The sequence below is a fragment of the Nipponia nippon genome, unplaced genomic scaffold (genome assembly GCF_047370975.1).
Source record: "Nipponia nippon isolate SJK-2023a ecotype South Korea unplaced genomic scaffold, ASM4737097v1 scaffold_16, whole genome shotgun sequence".
In the NCBI taxonomy this organism is placed as follows: Eukaryota; Metazoa; Chordata; class Aves; order Pelecaniformes; family Threskiornithidae; genus Nipponia; species Nipponia nippon.
The window spans coordinates 4,037,065-4,053,690 of record NW_028262332.1 but is presented as its reverse complement, the minus strand read 5'-3'; the positions used below and the strand labels follow the sequence as shown (position 1 = coordinate 4,053,690).

Below are 16,626 nucleotides of genomic sequence, written 5' to 3'. Positions count from 1 at the left end.
CTCCCACCCTGGATCCCAGCGTGGTCCCCAAGGGGCATCAGCACCCCCAGCATCTCAGGGTCCTTCACAGCATCCTTCCTGCATCCCTTGGGTAGAAATAGCGTATGGGCTGTGCGAGTCCGCCCCAGCATGGCCTGCGGGCTCCTGGCAGCTGCAGTGTGCCACCGCAATGCTGGTCCTGCCAGCCCCCTGGGGACCCCATGGCATGACCACTGGGAGGAGGTTACCATCCCTGCTACCATCCCATTTCTTGCCCCTGTGGCATGTAGCAAAGTAATTGCTCAGTGTGAGTATTAAGCGTTCCCCAGAGCGCAGCTGCCAGGTCGGCAGGGGCTGAGCGCTGGCTCTTCCTTTGCAGGTGACATCAAGTATGATGAGGCGATGGGCTACCCCATGGTGCAGCACTGGCGGGTCAGGAGCAATCTCTACAGGGTGAAGCTCAGCTCCATCACCCTCTCTGCAGGTGAGGGTTTCTAGCGGTGGGGAGATGCGTGTCTGTGTGGGCGGGTGGGTGGGTGGTGGTCTTCTGCCCCAAGGCACAGTTGTGCCAAGCATCTCACCAGCATTTCCCACCTCCAGGCTCTGCTTGGACAGTAACTCGCTCTCCCAGTGCTGCTGCAGAGGCAGTCAGAGAGATTTTTCTCCTTTTTACAGGGGGAAACTGAGGCAGGGAGTTTGTGCGGTTCGGTTGCACAAACCAAGAGCTGGGGTCAAGCTAATAAGCAACACTGCAGCGAGGATTCATGTGGGGGTGGCTGTGTATATCTGTATGTAAGACAAACAGTAAGTTCTTGAAAAAATGCGGTTTCAAAAGGACCCAAAGCGCTTGTAAAGGCATGTCATAGAAAGCAGGGAGTCACAGATGAAGAAGGGGCGGGCAGGAGGATCCTGGAAACGTCAAAACATTTCACTTCCATGTTTTTATAGCTACGCATTTTGTTTCAGAAATGCTGAAACATTTTGTTGCGACCTGAAATGTTTTGCCTTTTCATTTCAAAACAGCATTTTTTATTTAAAAATTAACCTGTTTTTAAATGGGGAAAGAAAGAAAAAAAAGATTTTGTGCAGACAGGCTGCACAGCCCCAGAACAAAATAACCTGCTTCAAGCTGAACAAAATATTTGGGTTCAGCTCAAAATTAATTCTTCTAGCTTTTTTATTAAACCAGCCTTCTTCTTCAATAAACCAGCTAACCAGCCAGATAACCTCATTTTGGTGACAGTTATCACATATTTTCTTGCAGTATGTTTTCAGTTGCGAAAACGGCGATATCAGCCAGCTCTAAATGATGCCAAGGTGCTGTGTAGTCACTAATGCCTCCATGATATTTCATCTCCGTAGAGCAGTGAGGCTCCTTGTCCCATGACAGCAGTCCCCGCTGTCTGCCCGGGCGCTGCAGGGCATTGCTCAAGAGATGCCCCAACCCTTGCGCACCCACGGAGCTGCCATAAGCCCAGCCCGCTCTGTCCCTCTGGGCTGTCTCCAGCTTTCCTAAAAACAGTTATCGGTTGCACGGAGTATTTACACTGGGAATGGCCTGCAGTGCAATTTGTAATAAATTACACTAGGAGAACATCTCTTCTTATGGTTACTGCAAAGCAAAGGCCAAGCACATCCTCTGGGGAGAGCGTTGATGATGTCCCAGCAGCCTGCAAAATGGGATGGAGCTGGTGGGAGGGTGTTTGTGTGTGTGTGGATATGTGTGTCTGTGCACACATGCGTTCACACGTACATCCCTACAAATTGATTTGAGAAATCTCTTAGGGAGAAGAATCATAGAAGGATCCCAGAGCCACAGCCCAGGGTAAAGAGCAGGTTGTGGATTCCAAAGGATCATGTAGACCATGGAGGCAAGAGAGGAAGAACTGCGCTTTGCACCCACGTGGGGACTTGTATGGCTTGAGCAGGGGATCTTCTGGGCCTCCTTCCCCCCGGGCTGTGGCTGGCAGCCCTGCCTGGCCGACCTGCCGATCCCCTGCCTCCCTCCCACAGGCTTTGCAAACATCCTGAAGATCCTGAACAAGGACAGCAGCCGGGAAGAGTTGCTCTCCTTCATCCAGCAGTTTGGCTCCCACTACATCGTGGAGGCGCTGTACGGCTCCGAGTTCAGCTGCACCATCCACTTCCCCAGCAAGAAGGTTCAGCAGCAGCTCTGGCTCCAGTACCAGAAAGGTGAGGAGGGCGGCGGAAACGGGCAGCGGCACAAATGCCAGTATTAATTCGTGCTGTTTTCCATCCATCAGCCCCTCTCCCCTGTGCATACACTGTCACTGTGCTGGTGAGCAGGCGCAGACAGGAGACTTGTAACAAACTGAGTGCCCAGCAGCAGGAGGTGGTGGCACGTGTCCGTGGGCAGCATCCCTGAGCCAGGTGAACCCATCCTGCCGGCTCCTGCCCTTTGGCTACCGCACTCTGGCTCCATCCTTCCCCAGGGGGACCCTCTTCACCACCTGCCCCCGGCTCCGCCGCGGTGGCCCCCACACACCAGGGGTGCTCGGGGTCGGGTGATGGAGATGTGACATAATGGAGCTGTCTCAGAATGGCTTCGTTTTATTGCTTGTGACAATGACGGTCTTTAAGGAAGTGTATTAAATCAATAGCAGACTCATTGTGCTACACCATAAATAATGAGACACATCATTAAACAGGGCAATAAACTTTAGGACTTTGAAGTAATACAATTAGGTTATGTTTATAAAAACTCCCTTATCGCTGTAGCCTTCCATTTGCCAATTCATCTCTCTCCTTCAGGGAGCTGGGGATATTCCCCAGGTCTGATATTTTTCTGTTGAAAAACATCTGTGGTGTTTCATAGGGCCCGTCGCAGGGCTGATGGTAACAGAGGTCGTAAAGGCACTTGCATCCTGCCCCGCGGGCGCTGCTGAGAGCAGCCTTGTTTCGTGCAAGCCAGCAGGCAGAGGTGTTCTCCCGCCCGCTGCCTCCATCGCTTCCTGCTCATTTTTTTCCTCTGTCTTCCCAGCGCAACTCGTCTTGTAAGCGTAGTTATAACACCCTGTACTCGTTTGTTTAGGTTTTAAATAGTGATAAATGAAGTTTGCCATAGCAATGTCCCTGTTTAGCAGGAGAAAGCGTCGTGGAGGTGTGGTTTTTATGTACTCGCGATGTTATTAATCATTTGGGCACACTGCCTGCAATCCCCGGGCAAATGTGTCAGTGGGGAGCAGACCCAGCGTGGCTCCATGGTCCCAGCACCATCACTAGAGACGCAGGCTTTCTCTGGAGATGCAGGGTGGGAACGAGAGGCGGATGCTGCAGTCTGAGCCTGGCGTGAGCATTGCCACTGTTTCACGGTGCTGGGGCCAGAGGGGAGATGAACGGTGGCCACACTCGATCCAGTGGTGAAATATCTCTCGTTTCTGAGCCTCCACCCTCTCCCCCGGCCAGGGGCAGCAGTGGTTCCCAGGGCTCAACCACAAAGCATTGCAGTGGCACAGGGCCTGAAGGCAAGCAGTGCCTCGCTGACAAAATAATTTCCTTTTTAGTCCATGGTATGCAGCTGGCTGAGGCGGGCTCCCTTGCTCCCCACCCAGCTCCCGCCTGCACCCCGGAGCCATGCCCGCCCCGTGCCGCTTACAGGGCTGCCCCGGTGGGGCATCCTTCCCCACCATCTGCAAAGCACCAAAGCACTTGTGGGACCCCAGAGATCCTCTGGGGCTTTTGCATGTAACTCCTGGACATAAGCATTTAATTTCTGACCGTTCAGCATTTAGACACTGGGTGCTGGCTCCAACCTTGTTCTTTGTGTGTGGCTCTGTCTGTGGCTTTGGTAGCTGGTGGGGTTGGTGAGGTTGAACTTTGGGGCCATCGCTACTGCAGAGAGTACCAGTGTTGTATTTCACTCTTTGATGGCCAGAAAATGCCCTTGGAAGGACATCGAGGATGTTCAGGGCTCTTGCTGATACCGGCAGAGATAGGCTCTGTGGACAGGGAAGAAGGTGTCATGGAAAACCCAGGGCTCTCTCCTGGAGAAACCCCAGTCAGCTAAGAGAAAGAGCTTGCTGTTTATGGTAGATGAATTTTATTCCCAGCTTCTCCACGGATTTACCCTCATTTTGCCAGTGACATAAGGAGGATCTGAATAAATAGCTCCAGCTAGACAGTTCTGGATGCCTTCACCACTCAGGCTCTGGCCCGCTGGGTTCCCTGCTGCTAACCAGCCCGTTTCCGAACTGCTCAGAGAGTGCACATATGCATCATCTCTAATAAATACAAAAGTAAGGCCAGGATAACTGTAATTTGTTAGCGAACAAAGCAGGTCAGAAGAGGAGGGGGAGAGCAGAGTCTCGAGCTAATTGGAACAGCACCAAATATGATAAAAATGCACATTGTGGTATGTTTGCAGCATCACACAAAATTATTTTAATATTTTAATCAACTTCATAAATCAATCGGCAGGCCTCAGGAGGAGGCCTCCGCCAATAAAGCGCACAATCTGCGCGTCGAGCCCTAATTGAAAACATGGTCTCGAAGAGGAGAGCGCGCTGCTGGCAGCCGGAATCCTTGTAAAGCGCCGGGCCAGGCGCTGGCTCTCTGCCGAGGCTGGAGCAGCCCGGATGCCGTGCTTGCAGCCGGCACGGCAGCCCGTGACGTGGGTCGGTGTCTGTAGAGTGCTTCCTTCAGCCAAACGGAGGAGAAAGTGATCCGGTTCTCACCAAGGACAGCAGAAAGTTGGTGCCTTCTCGCTCCCTGGACCCATCGTCCTGCCGGGATGGGCGGGCTGCAGGCACCACTGGTGTTTGCAGGCTGCTCTGCCTGTAGAAATGCAAAATGTTCCCCTTCCTCCTGCCCGTAGATAAGGTGTGTGCTGGGGGGAGGCAAGCCAAGGGAGCTGCCCACCGTTGTTCCTAAGGATTTTCAGGAGTGAATCCTGCAAATGAGAGTGCCAGAGAGGCACGGAGGCACAGCTGCCCACCTGCATGGCCATGGCACACCGAGCACCGTGCTCCTTTCAGGGCAGACATGGAAACCTCCCCCAGGCTCCCCCCCTAGGAACCACGTTAGCCCATGAGCAAACCAAACCAAACCCCAATTTTATTTCATGCAGAGTGATTAAAAGCCCATTTTTTGGACTGCTTGCTCTGGCTCTGTGCAGCCAAGCAGCACTTTAACTCATTGGAGTGGCCTCCGAGCGGGGACCTTGAGATTGACCCGGCCATTGATCTGTGCCACGGGAGCCCGCATCAGTTTTCTCCCCTGTCGAAGCCAGCATTTAATGCTGACGGCACCTCATTAAGCTCGCACCAATTGTGTGAGCATCTTCGTTTGGCAGCTGCAGCAAACACGACGTCCCTGGCCACCTCCTGTTGCGTGTAAGAATGTGCTGGGTCTGGCCAGGATGGAGTGAACTGACTTCGTCGCAGCCCCTGTGGCGCTGTGCTCTAGATCTGTGGCTAAACTAGTGTTGATAACACCCCAGTGTGTTGGCTGGTGCTGAGCAGTGCTTGCACAGTGTCCGGGCTTCCTCTCTTTCCCATTCTGTCCCCGCCGTGAATAGGCTGGGGTGGGCAAGAGGTCACGAGGGGACACAGCCAGGAGAGCTGACCCGAACTGGGCTATTCCACACCGTGTAATGCCATGCTCAGTGATAAAGCTGGAGGTAGAGGATGGGGGTCAACCCACCACAAAGACAGTCACAAAATGTACAGGAGGAAAGAGAGCAATCCCTCCATCCAGCAGATCCACCTGCCAGGGACTACAGTCCCTGCTAAAGGTTTATCAGTGACCTGGTTGCTCTGTGGCCCCTCGGTCTGGCTGGATGAGGAGGAGGAGGAGGGCTTGGTTAGGGAAAGAGAAGAGCTGCTCTGACAGCAAAATCTGACAGCCCCGGTGGGATTTCCCCAAGAGCTATTCTAGCTTGCTCGTTCCCACTGCGATACACAAAATGCAGAACAAATGTCTGTAAGTGCTCCAGCACTTAGAGAAAATGGAGATGTTATCAGCAGTAATGCGGAGGGTCTCGTCTTGTCAAGCATTTGAGTGACAACTCTTTTCCTTCACGTGGTGCAGACTAGCTGAGCCTCAGCGTGGGAGACTTCTGTTCTCCAGCTGGGAAAAGTTGGAAAAAGGAACGGTGTGCCGGTGGCGTGCTGCCGCGGAGGAGCAGACAGGCTTGCGGGAGCTCCTCTCCCTTGCCACCAAGGACCTGGGAGCTGCGCAGCTGGGGAGTGGGGAGGGGTGCTGATGGGCTCAGGGTGTGCTGTGCACAGGTGGAGGAGGTCCAGAGGGTTTCACTACCCAACTGTTCGGTTGCAATAGTGCTTTAGGTCTGCAGTGAGTGAAATGTTTATTTTTCTTGCGTTTCCTATGATCTCTAGATAGAGTTTCCTTGGCTGAGGTTACCTGGCCACGTTGGGCACTCATCAAGCTGAGCTTTGAAAGGGGCTGCTACAGATGTGAAAGATGTTCCCTCCCAATAACACCTCTTACATCAAAATAGTCCACGGAGGGGCTGTGCCCTGACAGGTCCCATCACATTCCCTAAGGTTTTCTGCCCACCAGCCCCCCCAATACTTGCTTCTCTTCTCTTGGACCATATGTCGTTGGTTGTATTTACCTTTAAGAGGTTACAATTGTCATGCTTTCTTGTGAACTCAGTAGTTTAGACAAAAGAGCTTGATAAAATACAAGCCACTTTAAGCATACAGCCTCAAGCTCTGCTAAAATAGCAGTCCATATTCTTCTGAGCAGGGCCTGTGGATCCCTTCTGTCCTCCCAAGGTCTCATTCATCTTCCTTCAGGTCTGGTACTGCCGTAACACAATTAAGATTGAACTAGTCCACGGGAACCTTTAGTTTTCATTTCCTAGACACAATCAGGTGCATTAAGAAAGCTGTAAGGCAAGCTTTGCATCTATTAAAGGAGATAATGGCTTTCCCTTATACCTGCTTGGTCAAAAGTAAAGTGTATAGAATTTCCTTGTCCTTGAGATCTGTTCCTATAAACAAGCACTCTATTACCTTTGTAACACTCTTACTGCTTGCGGTTTATGTCATTATATTTATTTCAAAACCGCAGAATTTGACATTTTGTTCGGAGGAGGAAAAAACAATCTAGCTGGTTGCCGTGAAATTTAGTTTAGACTAAAATATGTGCTGTGACTCAGTCTGCTAAATGACCTTATGCACTGCTCATTGTAATCCAAAATTGCCAGGCAAGTAGAGTAATTAGTTGTGCAAAATGAAATAACTTTAAATCCTTGCATTGAGTAATGACCCAGAAAAATCACTTAAGCTATACAATAGAAAAGACTCAAAGCATCTGGCTTTATTTTTACTTTTGTAGCTCTGCCCCCTTTGATTAAGAAACAGGCTCTCCCCCTCATCCCTTTAGAAACCCTGGCTGTCGGTCGCTGCCCAGAACAAATGTTCGCGGCTTAGTTGCTGCTACCCTAAGAAATCATAACTTCTCATAAAACGGCAGGGTAAGTCTAACAGCACCGGCACGGCGGTTGTTCTGCAAGGATCGTATATGTTTGATAAACCAGCAACTCGTATCTGTTTAAATTGCTGCTTCATATCATCTGAGATGAGCCTGGGCGATAAAAACCTTCACCCAGATCAGCAAACCCAGCTGGCTAGCAGGATCGGGGAGGACCTGCACGTGCTGCTGACGTACTGACGCCTTTGAAAGCCGAGTGGCAAATTGCTAAGCTCTTCTTCGGCTCCACCTAAATACGCTGTTTCTAATATGATTTTTTGCAGTATTTATCAAAATTACCCAGAATAGGTGAAACCTCACAGCAGCCCTTCTACCGGCCCCAGCAAATATGTGACCTCTGCAGCGGAGCAGAGCTGAGCCCGAAAACCCCGTGATGAGCCAGGGACATGGGTGACGAAGCCTTCAGACAGGCTTCCACGTCCTGTTACTGAGCGCTCGGTGCCAGTGCATTTGGACCAGACCTTTAAAACATCAGGTATTGGCTACGGTGAAAACTAAGATATTGCCCTTGTGGGAGTATTGGTGTGAATTAAGGTACGAAACTCTAGTATTTGTTTATGAGGTGGGTAGGATAAAGTTACATGAGAGCTGCCAAGGAGATCAGATTTATCCTCCACAACCTGACGGCATAAAAGGGGTCTCGTAGCCATTGTGTTCTCAAGTCTAATCCCCACTGGCCATAAAAAGCAACCTGCCACCAAAGGGAAGAGATGAAGTGTTTTTAATAAGGAAATGAGCTGTTTGCAATGTGCTTTTAATTGGATCAATTTTTCCTTTATTACACAATCTTTAAAAACCAAACACATACGTATAACCAGACAAGCTCTTTCTCCAGGTAGAGAGCAGAAGCCAAACTATTTCATCACAGTCCTTAATTACTCCATTTCATCTCGTTTGGCAGACGATCACAACATTGTGTGGGGGAACCACGACAAGAAATACAGCTCTGCAAAATCATCTCACAGTCGCTATCGAGTTTTATCAGGGGATGTGCATACACTGGGCGAGGGACAGCAGGTTTTCTTTTTCCCTTTTCTGCCTGAAACCCAAGACTAGAAGAAGAGCCGCAGGTGACACACACCCCCAGGCGCCGATCGCAGTGTCCTGGCCCACCAGTGCATCGCAGGGTAGTGTTATTTTTCTTGAATCTCTGAGCGAGAAACAGATGACAGACGCTTTGTTTGAACTGTGTAACCAGGCACAGGCTGGGGTAACCAACTGCTCAGTTTACTGGACCAGCTTTTATGTCCCTTCAAGCACTCCAGGAAATGTTATTGCTAGTAGTGTGATGTTTATTGCAAAAAAAAAAAAAATCCATTGGAACAGAAAATGACAGAGGTACATATTATCATAGATAATATTGCTTCAATTATTCAGGTCCACAGTAGCTTCCTGCTTGGAGCAGATCTTAGAAACAGGAGAAATGTTTAAAAGAGATCTGTAGGAGAGGAACTGCCATTACCATAATACCGGAAAAAATGCCTTGAGTTACAATGTAATTAACTGCAGAAGGGCCCAGTAATAGTCATCATCTCCCAAAAAACATACATGCGAGATGAGATCCGCTCCCCAAATTGCTGTAACATACCTTAGGCAACTACCCCTTCCCACCCAAAAAAGAGAAGCAGAGAATGTAAATAATTATGTGCAAGTCCGTAGCCTTGGCAAACACAGGGAGCAGCTCAGGAGGGAAGGGGGGTTCAGTTCCCTTCGGCTCCCTCAGCACCATCCACCATGCTAGTGTCCTAACCCCTACTCCCTTCTCCGCAAGCTTTTTCCAGCAAATTACAGCGAGAGAAATAGGAAGTTGCCCCGATGGAGGGGCACCTCCATCACACAGCGGGGGGTTTGTTGTGCTGGCCCTCTTCAGCACTTCGGCTGAGCAGAACAGGGAGAGAAAAAAAAAACAAAATCCTACCAAAATCTGCTCCCAGCGCTTCTTCTGCAAACCCTGTAACTGCCAAACAACTGGCTGGAGCAGCAGCGGCTCTGAAGGCTAGTTTACTTTGCTGTTTCAGTAGGGGAAAGTATATGGGAGCTTAAAAAAAATCACCTGTTGCATACATGTTGTAGTACAAGTAGCAAACAATTTGCTGTAGCATGGCAGCCACCATAAAATCAGCTTTTATATTGTCTGTCGTGCCCCCAAATTTGCAACTACGTTGTTGATAGCAACAAATAAAAGCACTGCCGTGTAACTATTATCTGTGGCAGATTAACATGCTACCACTGTGCCCTATTTAAATGCATCTTTCCTTCAATAAACTATTCTAGGTGAGCAGCACCACACTGAGGTACACATTTATCAGCCAGAAGAGTAGCACTGTGGGGGCCCTGGTTCACACAGCTGCAGTTTTGTGCTTCATTTGGCCCAAAGCCATGATGAACATGAACTCTGGTGCCTGCTGGTGCTTTAAAAAAAAATCTGAGGAATGTAGTGTTTTGCTGTGCAAGGGAAAAAAAGGCAATGCACCAATGGATGTGCTTCCAAGTATTAAAAAAATAAAAGCAAAACAGTCTCCCCCCCCCCATCCCCATCTCAGCAGTGAGTAGCTTGCACATACGAAGTGCAGATGGGTGGAAACCTATTGCTAAATGCAATGGTCTGGAACGCAGAATAGTGACGTGCAGGTGAACTACAATATGTTGCATTTAATCTCGTTTACTACAATGTCCCAGTCTTATTCCCCCAGCCCTGCCCCCCTCCCCATGAAGCTTTAGACACCAGACATACCTTCCAAAAACAGTTTCCAGGATACATTTAATAATAAAACAACAGTAAATATCAACCATAGGTTTCCCCTCATTTTTTTTTCCTCCAGCCCCCTCCCTTTTTACCCCCTTCTACCTAGCAGAACTTTTAGTAGTAATAAAAACCCTGTTGCCTTCAGAGGGCAGTTTTCTGGCTCAGCTCAGTCTCCCATGATTGCACAGTACTCACTTCACATTGAACAGACACAGTTCACAAATGGCACGACAGGGGCGATCTCCTGAATACCAGAAAAACGGAAAGAGAAAACCCTCCCTCGTCAGTTTGAAAGTAAAGCTCCATCTCCCTGCAGTTTAAGAGGGCTATTTCGTTTTGTGCAGTGTTGCAATCAGAAATTGCTTTCTCTAGTAGTTGCCCAGACAACTGCTACCCAGTTCCTTGCGAGTACCACAGCGAGAAGAGGATTGCCTCTCTGGTCCTCTAAGGGAAGGTGATTTAGAGCAGTCGGTGTTTATGGCACAAAGAAAGATACAATGGTTGAAGCTGGAAGTGTAGGAGGTGTGGCGAAAGGAGGTGAGGTTTATGGAGTGACCAGGCATTTAGCAAGGAACAAATACTCCAGAAGGACGGATCCTTTCCCTCATGCTTGTTCTTTTTTATTGTACGGATTTTATATAAAAAAGAAGAAAAAGCAGACCACCACCACGTAAGCTATTTTGTTTCTACACACAAAACATGACAGCCTCTGTGCCAAACCCCCTTTGGTTATGGCACAATCTTCCTGACGGCTTGACACCAGTTCCCATCCGATTGCAATGAGGCTGGAAGAATCTCTGCTGCCAAAAGGGGCTTTACCTAGAGACATGCCTTTAAGGAGTGGAATATCTTCTCAGATGGTAACTGTAGATCTTAATGCAATGATCCCAACAGTCCAGCACCAGTAACTGCCCTTTGGGAGTAATGGCGATACCGACGGGACAGGTGAGTCCTTCCCGGATTAAGATATTATAGCCACCTCCTTTAGGAAAATGCAGGATTTCTTTACGGCTGCTGTCAGCAACAATGAGGTCTCCCCTGGCATCGACACACATGCCAGCAATGCACCTGAAATCCTCATTCTCGGAGAAGAAGTGGCTAATCTGGCGTCCCAGCTGTCCGTCTGGGCTGACGGAGCCAATTGAAAAGCCTCCTTCTAAATGGTGTTCGTACTGCCGGTTTTCCAGGTTAAGCCCCAGCCCTTGAGTAAAGTATATGGTCCCCTCAGCATCGCAGGTGACAAACTTTGGGCGCACTGCGCTACATAAGCAGCTGTACTTCACTACCCCCATGCCACGGTCCACCGTGAAACACCAGAGTTTCCCTCCTTCCACGTCGGTCACTACAAACTGCCCAGAGGGCAGGGCGGCGATGCCCCAGGGCTTGCTTAGCTGGCTCCGGTGACATGCCACACAATGGCCATCCATGGTGTAGACCTTCACAGAGTTATCGTAGCTGTCAGTCACACCTATCAGGCCATGGCAGTTCATGGTGACAGAAAGGGGAGTCAAATTGGGTAAGTCTGCGCCAAGGAAACTCAGTACAAAACTATCGATTCCACTAGGGCTCCGGCGGATCTCCTTCAGAAAGCCCTTGCGGGTAAAAACCTGGATTCGGAAATTGCCTCGGTCTGCCACAAGCACCTCGCCTTGCAGGGTGACGTGTAGGCTGACGGGGAGATTGAACATCCCTGGCAGGCTGCCCTTGGAGCCCATCTTCTTGATGAAGTGACACTGCTGGATGCTCGTGGCTGCTTCAGGAATCCTTGGCTTGGCTGGTGAGGAATTCGGTGTGCAGCTGGCCTCTTCTTGCACCAAGTCAGGCTCCCTAAACGATGCCGATGAGGATGCTGCAGTTTCCATGAGCGATTCCTCCATGTTAACGGTCCGGGGTTTCTTCACCACCTGCCCGATCTGCAATGGTCCCACATGGCTCACCTTAAGGAGTTCAACCTCTTGAAGAGTCAGCTCCCTTGGGAGACTGTTGGTCAGTTCTGGTTCTTCCTCATCTGCTGCCTCCTCCAAGAGAGCTATATCTCCCTGCTTTATTTTGGCAAGGAAATAGTCACAGCGAGACATTATCTGCACTTCTGCTAAGTTCAGCAGATAAGCTTGCTCCTCCATTACCTGATTGTTTACCTTCTCCACTTCAGACAAAGAGGTGGTGAAGAACTTGCGTGACCTGGCCAGTTCTTCCTGGATCTTGCGCTCTTCTCTGCTGTAATCTTGCAGAACTGCTTTGTATCTAGATTGCAGGTCCCTTGAAACACCTTCCAGGGATGCTTTTCTTTTCTGCAGATCACTCATGAGCTCCCGAAGTCTGGCAAGCCTCGTCCCAAATTCCCTCCTACGCTCTTCAGCGGCCTCTTTGATAGCAATGACTCTATGCCCTTGGGGCATGTGTGATGTCTCCTTGCAGGGTTCACATAAAACCAAGCTACAGCTCTTGCAGAAGTGTCTTGGCAACCTTCTCCCACAGACCTTGCACATGAGAAGACCCACCACTTCCCCCAGTCCGGTGGTGTCTATGATCTTCAGCACAGTAAGATTGTCAGTCAGCTGAGCTAAGCTTGTGATCCGTGTGATTTTGCTGCAAAAGGGGCACCGTATCCCATTAATGCTGTTTGCTAGGAGTTTCTCCAAGCACTGTTTGCAGATGGTGTGCCCGCAGTGTAAGAGCTTGGGTCTCAGGTGCTCCTCAGTGAAGGACTCCATGCAAATGGGGCACTCCAGGACCTCTCGGAGCGCATCCGAGTTGAGATGAGGGGCGGCAGCCATGGCTTTCCAAGGCAGCTTTAGCTGGTGCAAAGTCTTGTACTTGCATCTATTCCAAGGTGCTCTGATTCTGTCCAGAAAGAAAAAAGGAAATGTGATTTATATCACCAGCAGTTACATATACATGCAATTTATTTCTGATTTATCACCCAACCCTGGAAAAAAGAAGCCCAGTTAGCTTCTTCACATTTGGAAAGGATGGATTAGTCATAGCTAATCTCAGAGTGGGCAAATTCCAAAACTAACTTGCAGCTCCTAGTGCGATGAATTGTTCACTTGCAAAATTTATAAGTAGAACTGAAAGAAGTGTAATGGCAGCAATAAGGAAGCCCAATAGATATTGATGACTGAATCATCTCCTCATGGTGCCCATCTCCCGCTGCCAAGCCTCCGAGTTTACATAATTTACTGAAACCCAGGGAGATTAAACCAAGCATTCAAAATGTTGCACATCAAAAGAGGAACCAGATGGTGCAACGCTTTAAGACATTAATATATCACCTCTGGAGACCTGCATTCAGATGTGACATCAGATACGAACGAAATAAATGTGGTTGTTTTACTCTTGCTTTTCTAGATAGCCAAAATAAATTTTCAAGGTTTCATACGTTTGCCAGAAAGTAAAACTAGAAGGAATGATTTGTCAGCTTCCACTCATTCTGGGAATGGCTGTACATACTGAAAACACACAGCGAAGATTTTACGCCAGTGTATTTCATTAACCTCTGCCATGCTGCATCATGCTTCAGCATGCAAATTAAACACAGCTCGACACGGCGGTGTTCTAGCAGGTATTAGCAATAATGGAGTTAACAGGCAACTCTAAACATTCGTTAATACATACTACAAGTGTTCACTATTAGTTCTTGAACTTAGCTTAATTACATATAATTTCTCCTTATTTCACAGTCTTGCAGCATTGATCTCATTCTTGTATTCTGGTTCAGTTTTATACTGGTTGCCATTCAGCTTCAACCCAGGTTTCTCCATCCTCGCATCCCTCACAGCAGGGAGCAGATCCCAGCAGCTCTCCTGCTAAAGCAGCCATCCATTCAAAAGGAACAGAACAGGGTTCACATCATTAAGTTATTATTCAGCAGACTGGGTTTCAATACCTTTGCTATTGCATTGCTTAGCCATTAAAAGAAATGGGGAGGAAAACATTTCTTCTAGGGGGAGAGGAGGAGAAGGAAGTAGTTAGTCTTTAAAATGAAGATGTGGTCACAGAGGGATATGAACAGACAGCTTTTTCTGAATAATGGCTGCATGCATGCAGCACTGTCTCTTCCCTGCTGGGTCTGCCTGCTTCGTCCTCGGGAGCATTTCAGACAGAACAGTTCACTGTATTTCAGTTTACCATTTCCTCAAGTGGAAGAAGACAACCACAACGAAGAAAAGTTCTTTATGTTCATAGAGAGAAGAAAAAAAAAATCATTTTAATTTATCAGCTGCAGTTCACAGTCCTTTAAAGCCCACATTTCAGGAAGGGATTCAGTGGCGTAGCAGAATCTCCAAGTACCAGGCTGGGATCTGATCCGTGGAACGATGAGTATCGCATCCCTGGCACCCGGGGAGCAGTGGCAGCCCAGGCACTTGCTGCTGCTGGCACTGAATACGCTTCCCTTTTATTCTTAGCATATATCTAGGCTGGGGAAGCAGAAGCCCGGGCACTGCCATGTAGATCAGAAACCTTCCTCTGAGGCATGAAAAATCTGTATTTTAAAACAATTTTTAAAAATGAAACACAGGATACCAGATCCATTATTCTTATTTTCCTTGGGAATATGTCAAAAGACTTGGTTAGGGAAGGATGAGGGAGCAGCACAGACACTAGATGCGCCAGAGAGTTACATAAAAAGCCACCTTTAAACCAAGTACTTTCATTAAAGAACAATGACGGAGGGGATTTTGTTTAGTTTTAAGTTAGGTTCGGTTTTTTAGAAAGATGATTTGTACGACATTCTTTTCATATATAACCCCCTTTTACTGGAATGCCAGCGGGCGCCTTAGTAACGTGAAATTATTTTTACCGCTGCGCTTTTATCTTTATCTCGCATTCGGCTGCGCCTTCGTGGAAGTTTCCTTAACAGCGAGTTGTTGTTGCGTATCAGTCGTTCCCAGGGCAGTTCCTCTGACGCAGAGCGGGGTATTGGAGAAAGCCTCAGCTGTGGATCAAGCTATAAAACTCTGTAAATTATGTGAGTTTGGTTTCCTTATATTCAAAAAAATATCCTGCCGTCGTTTCTCTTCTCACTCTGTAGTTTTTAGCTAGGATGTGTGGTGAGACAACTAGTTTGACTTGTAATTCATAGCTTGTGTCATTAACAAGTTAAAATAATAGGGTAAAGCTGCACAGTCTGCATTGTGACTCCTTCCTGCAGCATCTGTGACAATATTCCAGCGACGGCTCCAAAACCAGCAGGACGGCACAGGGGTTTGGGTTGGTTTTTTTTTTTTTGCCAAAGCAACCGCTTGCAGCCTCTCCCGCCCCGCAGCGGCACCCCCGCAGGGCGGCAGCCCGGGGCCGCTGCCTGAGCCTCGCCCGGCCCGGGCCGGCAGCGGCGGCCGGGCCCCGCGCAGGGAGAGGCGCGGTTCCGGCGGGCGCGCGGCCGCTGGGCTCGCCGCGAGCGGCCGTTTCGACGGCAGGACGGGCCCCCTCCCGCCGCCCCCGCCGCGGCCTCCAGAGCTGCCCGGGAAAAGGCCCGGGGCGGCCGCGGCCTGGGGGGGGGGGGGGGGGGGGAGCTCGGCGGGGCGGACCCCCCCCGAGGGGCTCTCACCGTCGGGGACCGCGTAACCCGCCGGCCGGCAGCGCCCGCCCCCTCCCCAGCCCGCCGAGGCCGCCCCGGGCCCGCAGCTGCGGGGGGGGGGGGGGGTGGTGTCCCGCCCGCCGCCGCCGCCCCCGCCCCGCCTGCAGGGGGCGCCGCCGCCGCGGGGCCCGGGGTGCGCCCTACCTGCCCCGCCGCTCCCGGGCCGCCGCCGCTCCCCGGCGTGCCCCGCGCCGCCGCGCCGCCGTGACGTGTGGGGCGGGCCGCGGAGCGCGCCGGGAAATGGAGTCCCGGCGCCGGGGCGGGGGCTGAGGGCGGCCGAGGCGCTGCGGCGGCCCTGGCGGGGCCCAGGGACGGGGAGAGGCTGCGGCGGGTCCCGTCCCGCGGGCGGGAAGGTCGGTAAGGGCAGGCGGGGGCCCGCAGGCCGCTCCCGGGCCTGCCCCCGCCGGGGGCTGCAGCAGGGAGCTGCCCGCCCAGGGAGCCCCCAGGTGGGCCCGGCTCCCTCCTCCGCCCTTGTGCTGTAGCCCTTTCTCTCCGGGAAAGTTAAAAGCAAAAAACGAAACAGAAACATGCTTTCTGTATTTTTTGTGTTGTTTTTTCCGTGCAGGTTTGTCGCGCACAGCTTGGTCCGTGCCCTTTCCCTGCTCAGCCAGTCCCGCCGCCGCAGCAGCCCCTTCCCTTCTCCCTTCTCCCTTCTCCCTTCCCGCTGGCGGGGCCCGCGCCCGGCGGCTTCTGCCTCACCTATTGAAAACTTGTCTTTTGACAATCTGTCTGTCTTGGTCCGTTTCGTAAACTGTGTTGGAGCAGCCCGTGGACTCCCAGGACAAAAAGGACTATTTTTAGGTAGAGAATAGCAAATGTAATCAGTTGATTGGGTGATGCG

The 16,626-nt window shown here is 50.4% G+C and overlaps 2 protein-coding genes across 10 annotated transcripts in view; one reads left to right on the top strand and one right to left on the bottom strand.

Moving 5' to 3' along the window:
* Positions 1-16,626, top strand: part of ASTN2 (astrotactin 2) — a 358,876-nt gene that overhangs the window by 227,826 nt on the left and 114,424 nt on the right. For 5 of the 6 annotated variants that reach the window (XR_015703622.1, XM_087752526.1, XM_087752527.1 and 2 more), the window contains exons 15-16: positions 359-463; positions 1,993-2,172. Coding sequence is in view for 4 of the 6 variants with exons in the window: in XM_087752526.1 (XP_087608652.1) it covers positions 359-463; positions 1,993-2,172 (285 nt within the window). In the remaining 2 variants the exon portion in view is untranslated. Of the gene's footprint in view, positions 1-358; positions 464-1,992; positions 2,173-15,079; positions 15,177-16,626 lie in introns of those variants that run through there. The other variant, XM_087752532.1, reaches the window with a different exon arrangement.
* Positions 8,240-16,012, bottom strand: TRIM32 (tripartite motif containing 32). 4 transcript variants are annotated; one of them, XM_087752535.1, is made up of 2 exons: positions 15,930-16,012; positions 8,240-13,048 (listed from the first exon to the last, which is right to left on the bottom strand). In XM_087752535.1, exon 2 carries the CDS (start codon positions 12,979-12,981, stop codon positions 11,038-11,040), a length of 1,944 nt encoding a protein of 647 aa, XP_087608661.1. In that variant the 5' UTR covers positions 12,982-13,048; positions 15,930-16,012; the 3' UTR covers positions 8,240-11,037. The 4 variants fall into 4 exon arrangements, with proteins under 4 accessions (XP_087608661.1, XP_087608662.1, XP_087608660.1 ...); XM_087752536.1 differs by lacking the exon at positions 15,930-16,012 and adding an exon at positions 15,009-15,148 and having other exon boundaries at positions 10,318-13,048; XM_087752534.1 differs by lacking the exon at positions 15,930-16,012 and adding an exon at positions 14,094-14,230 and having other exon boundaries at positions 10,318-13,048.

What these genes read in the sequence shown, in the direction of transcription:
- TRIM32 (XM_087752533.1), bottom strand. Translation starts at nt 13,943, where the DNA reads ATGGCAACCAGTATAAAACTGAACCAGAATACAAGAATGAGATCAATG. An exon ending in GAAATAAGGAGAAATTATAT is followed by an intron (nt 13,049 to 13,863) that starts GTAATTAAGCTA and finishes CTTTCTGGACAG; the next exon opens with AATCAGAGCACCTTGGAATA.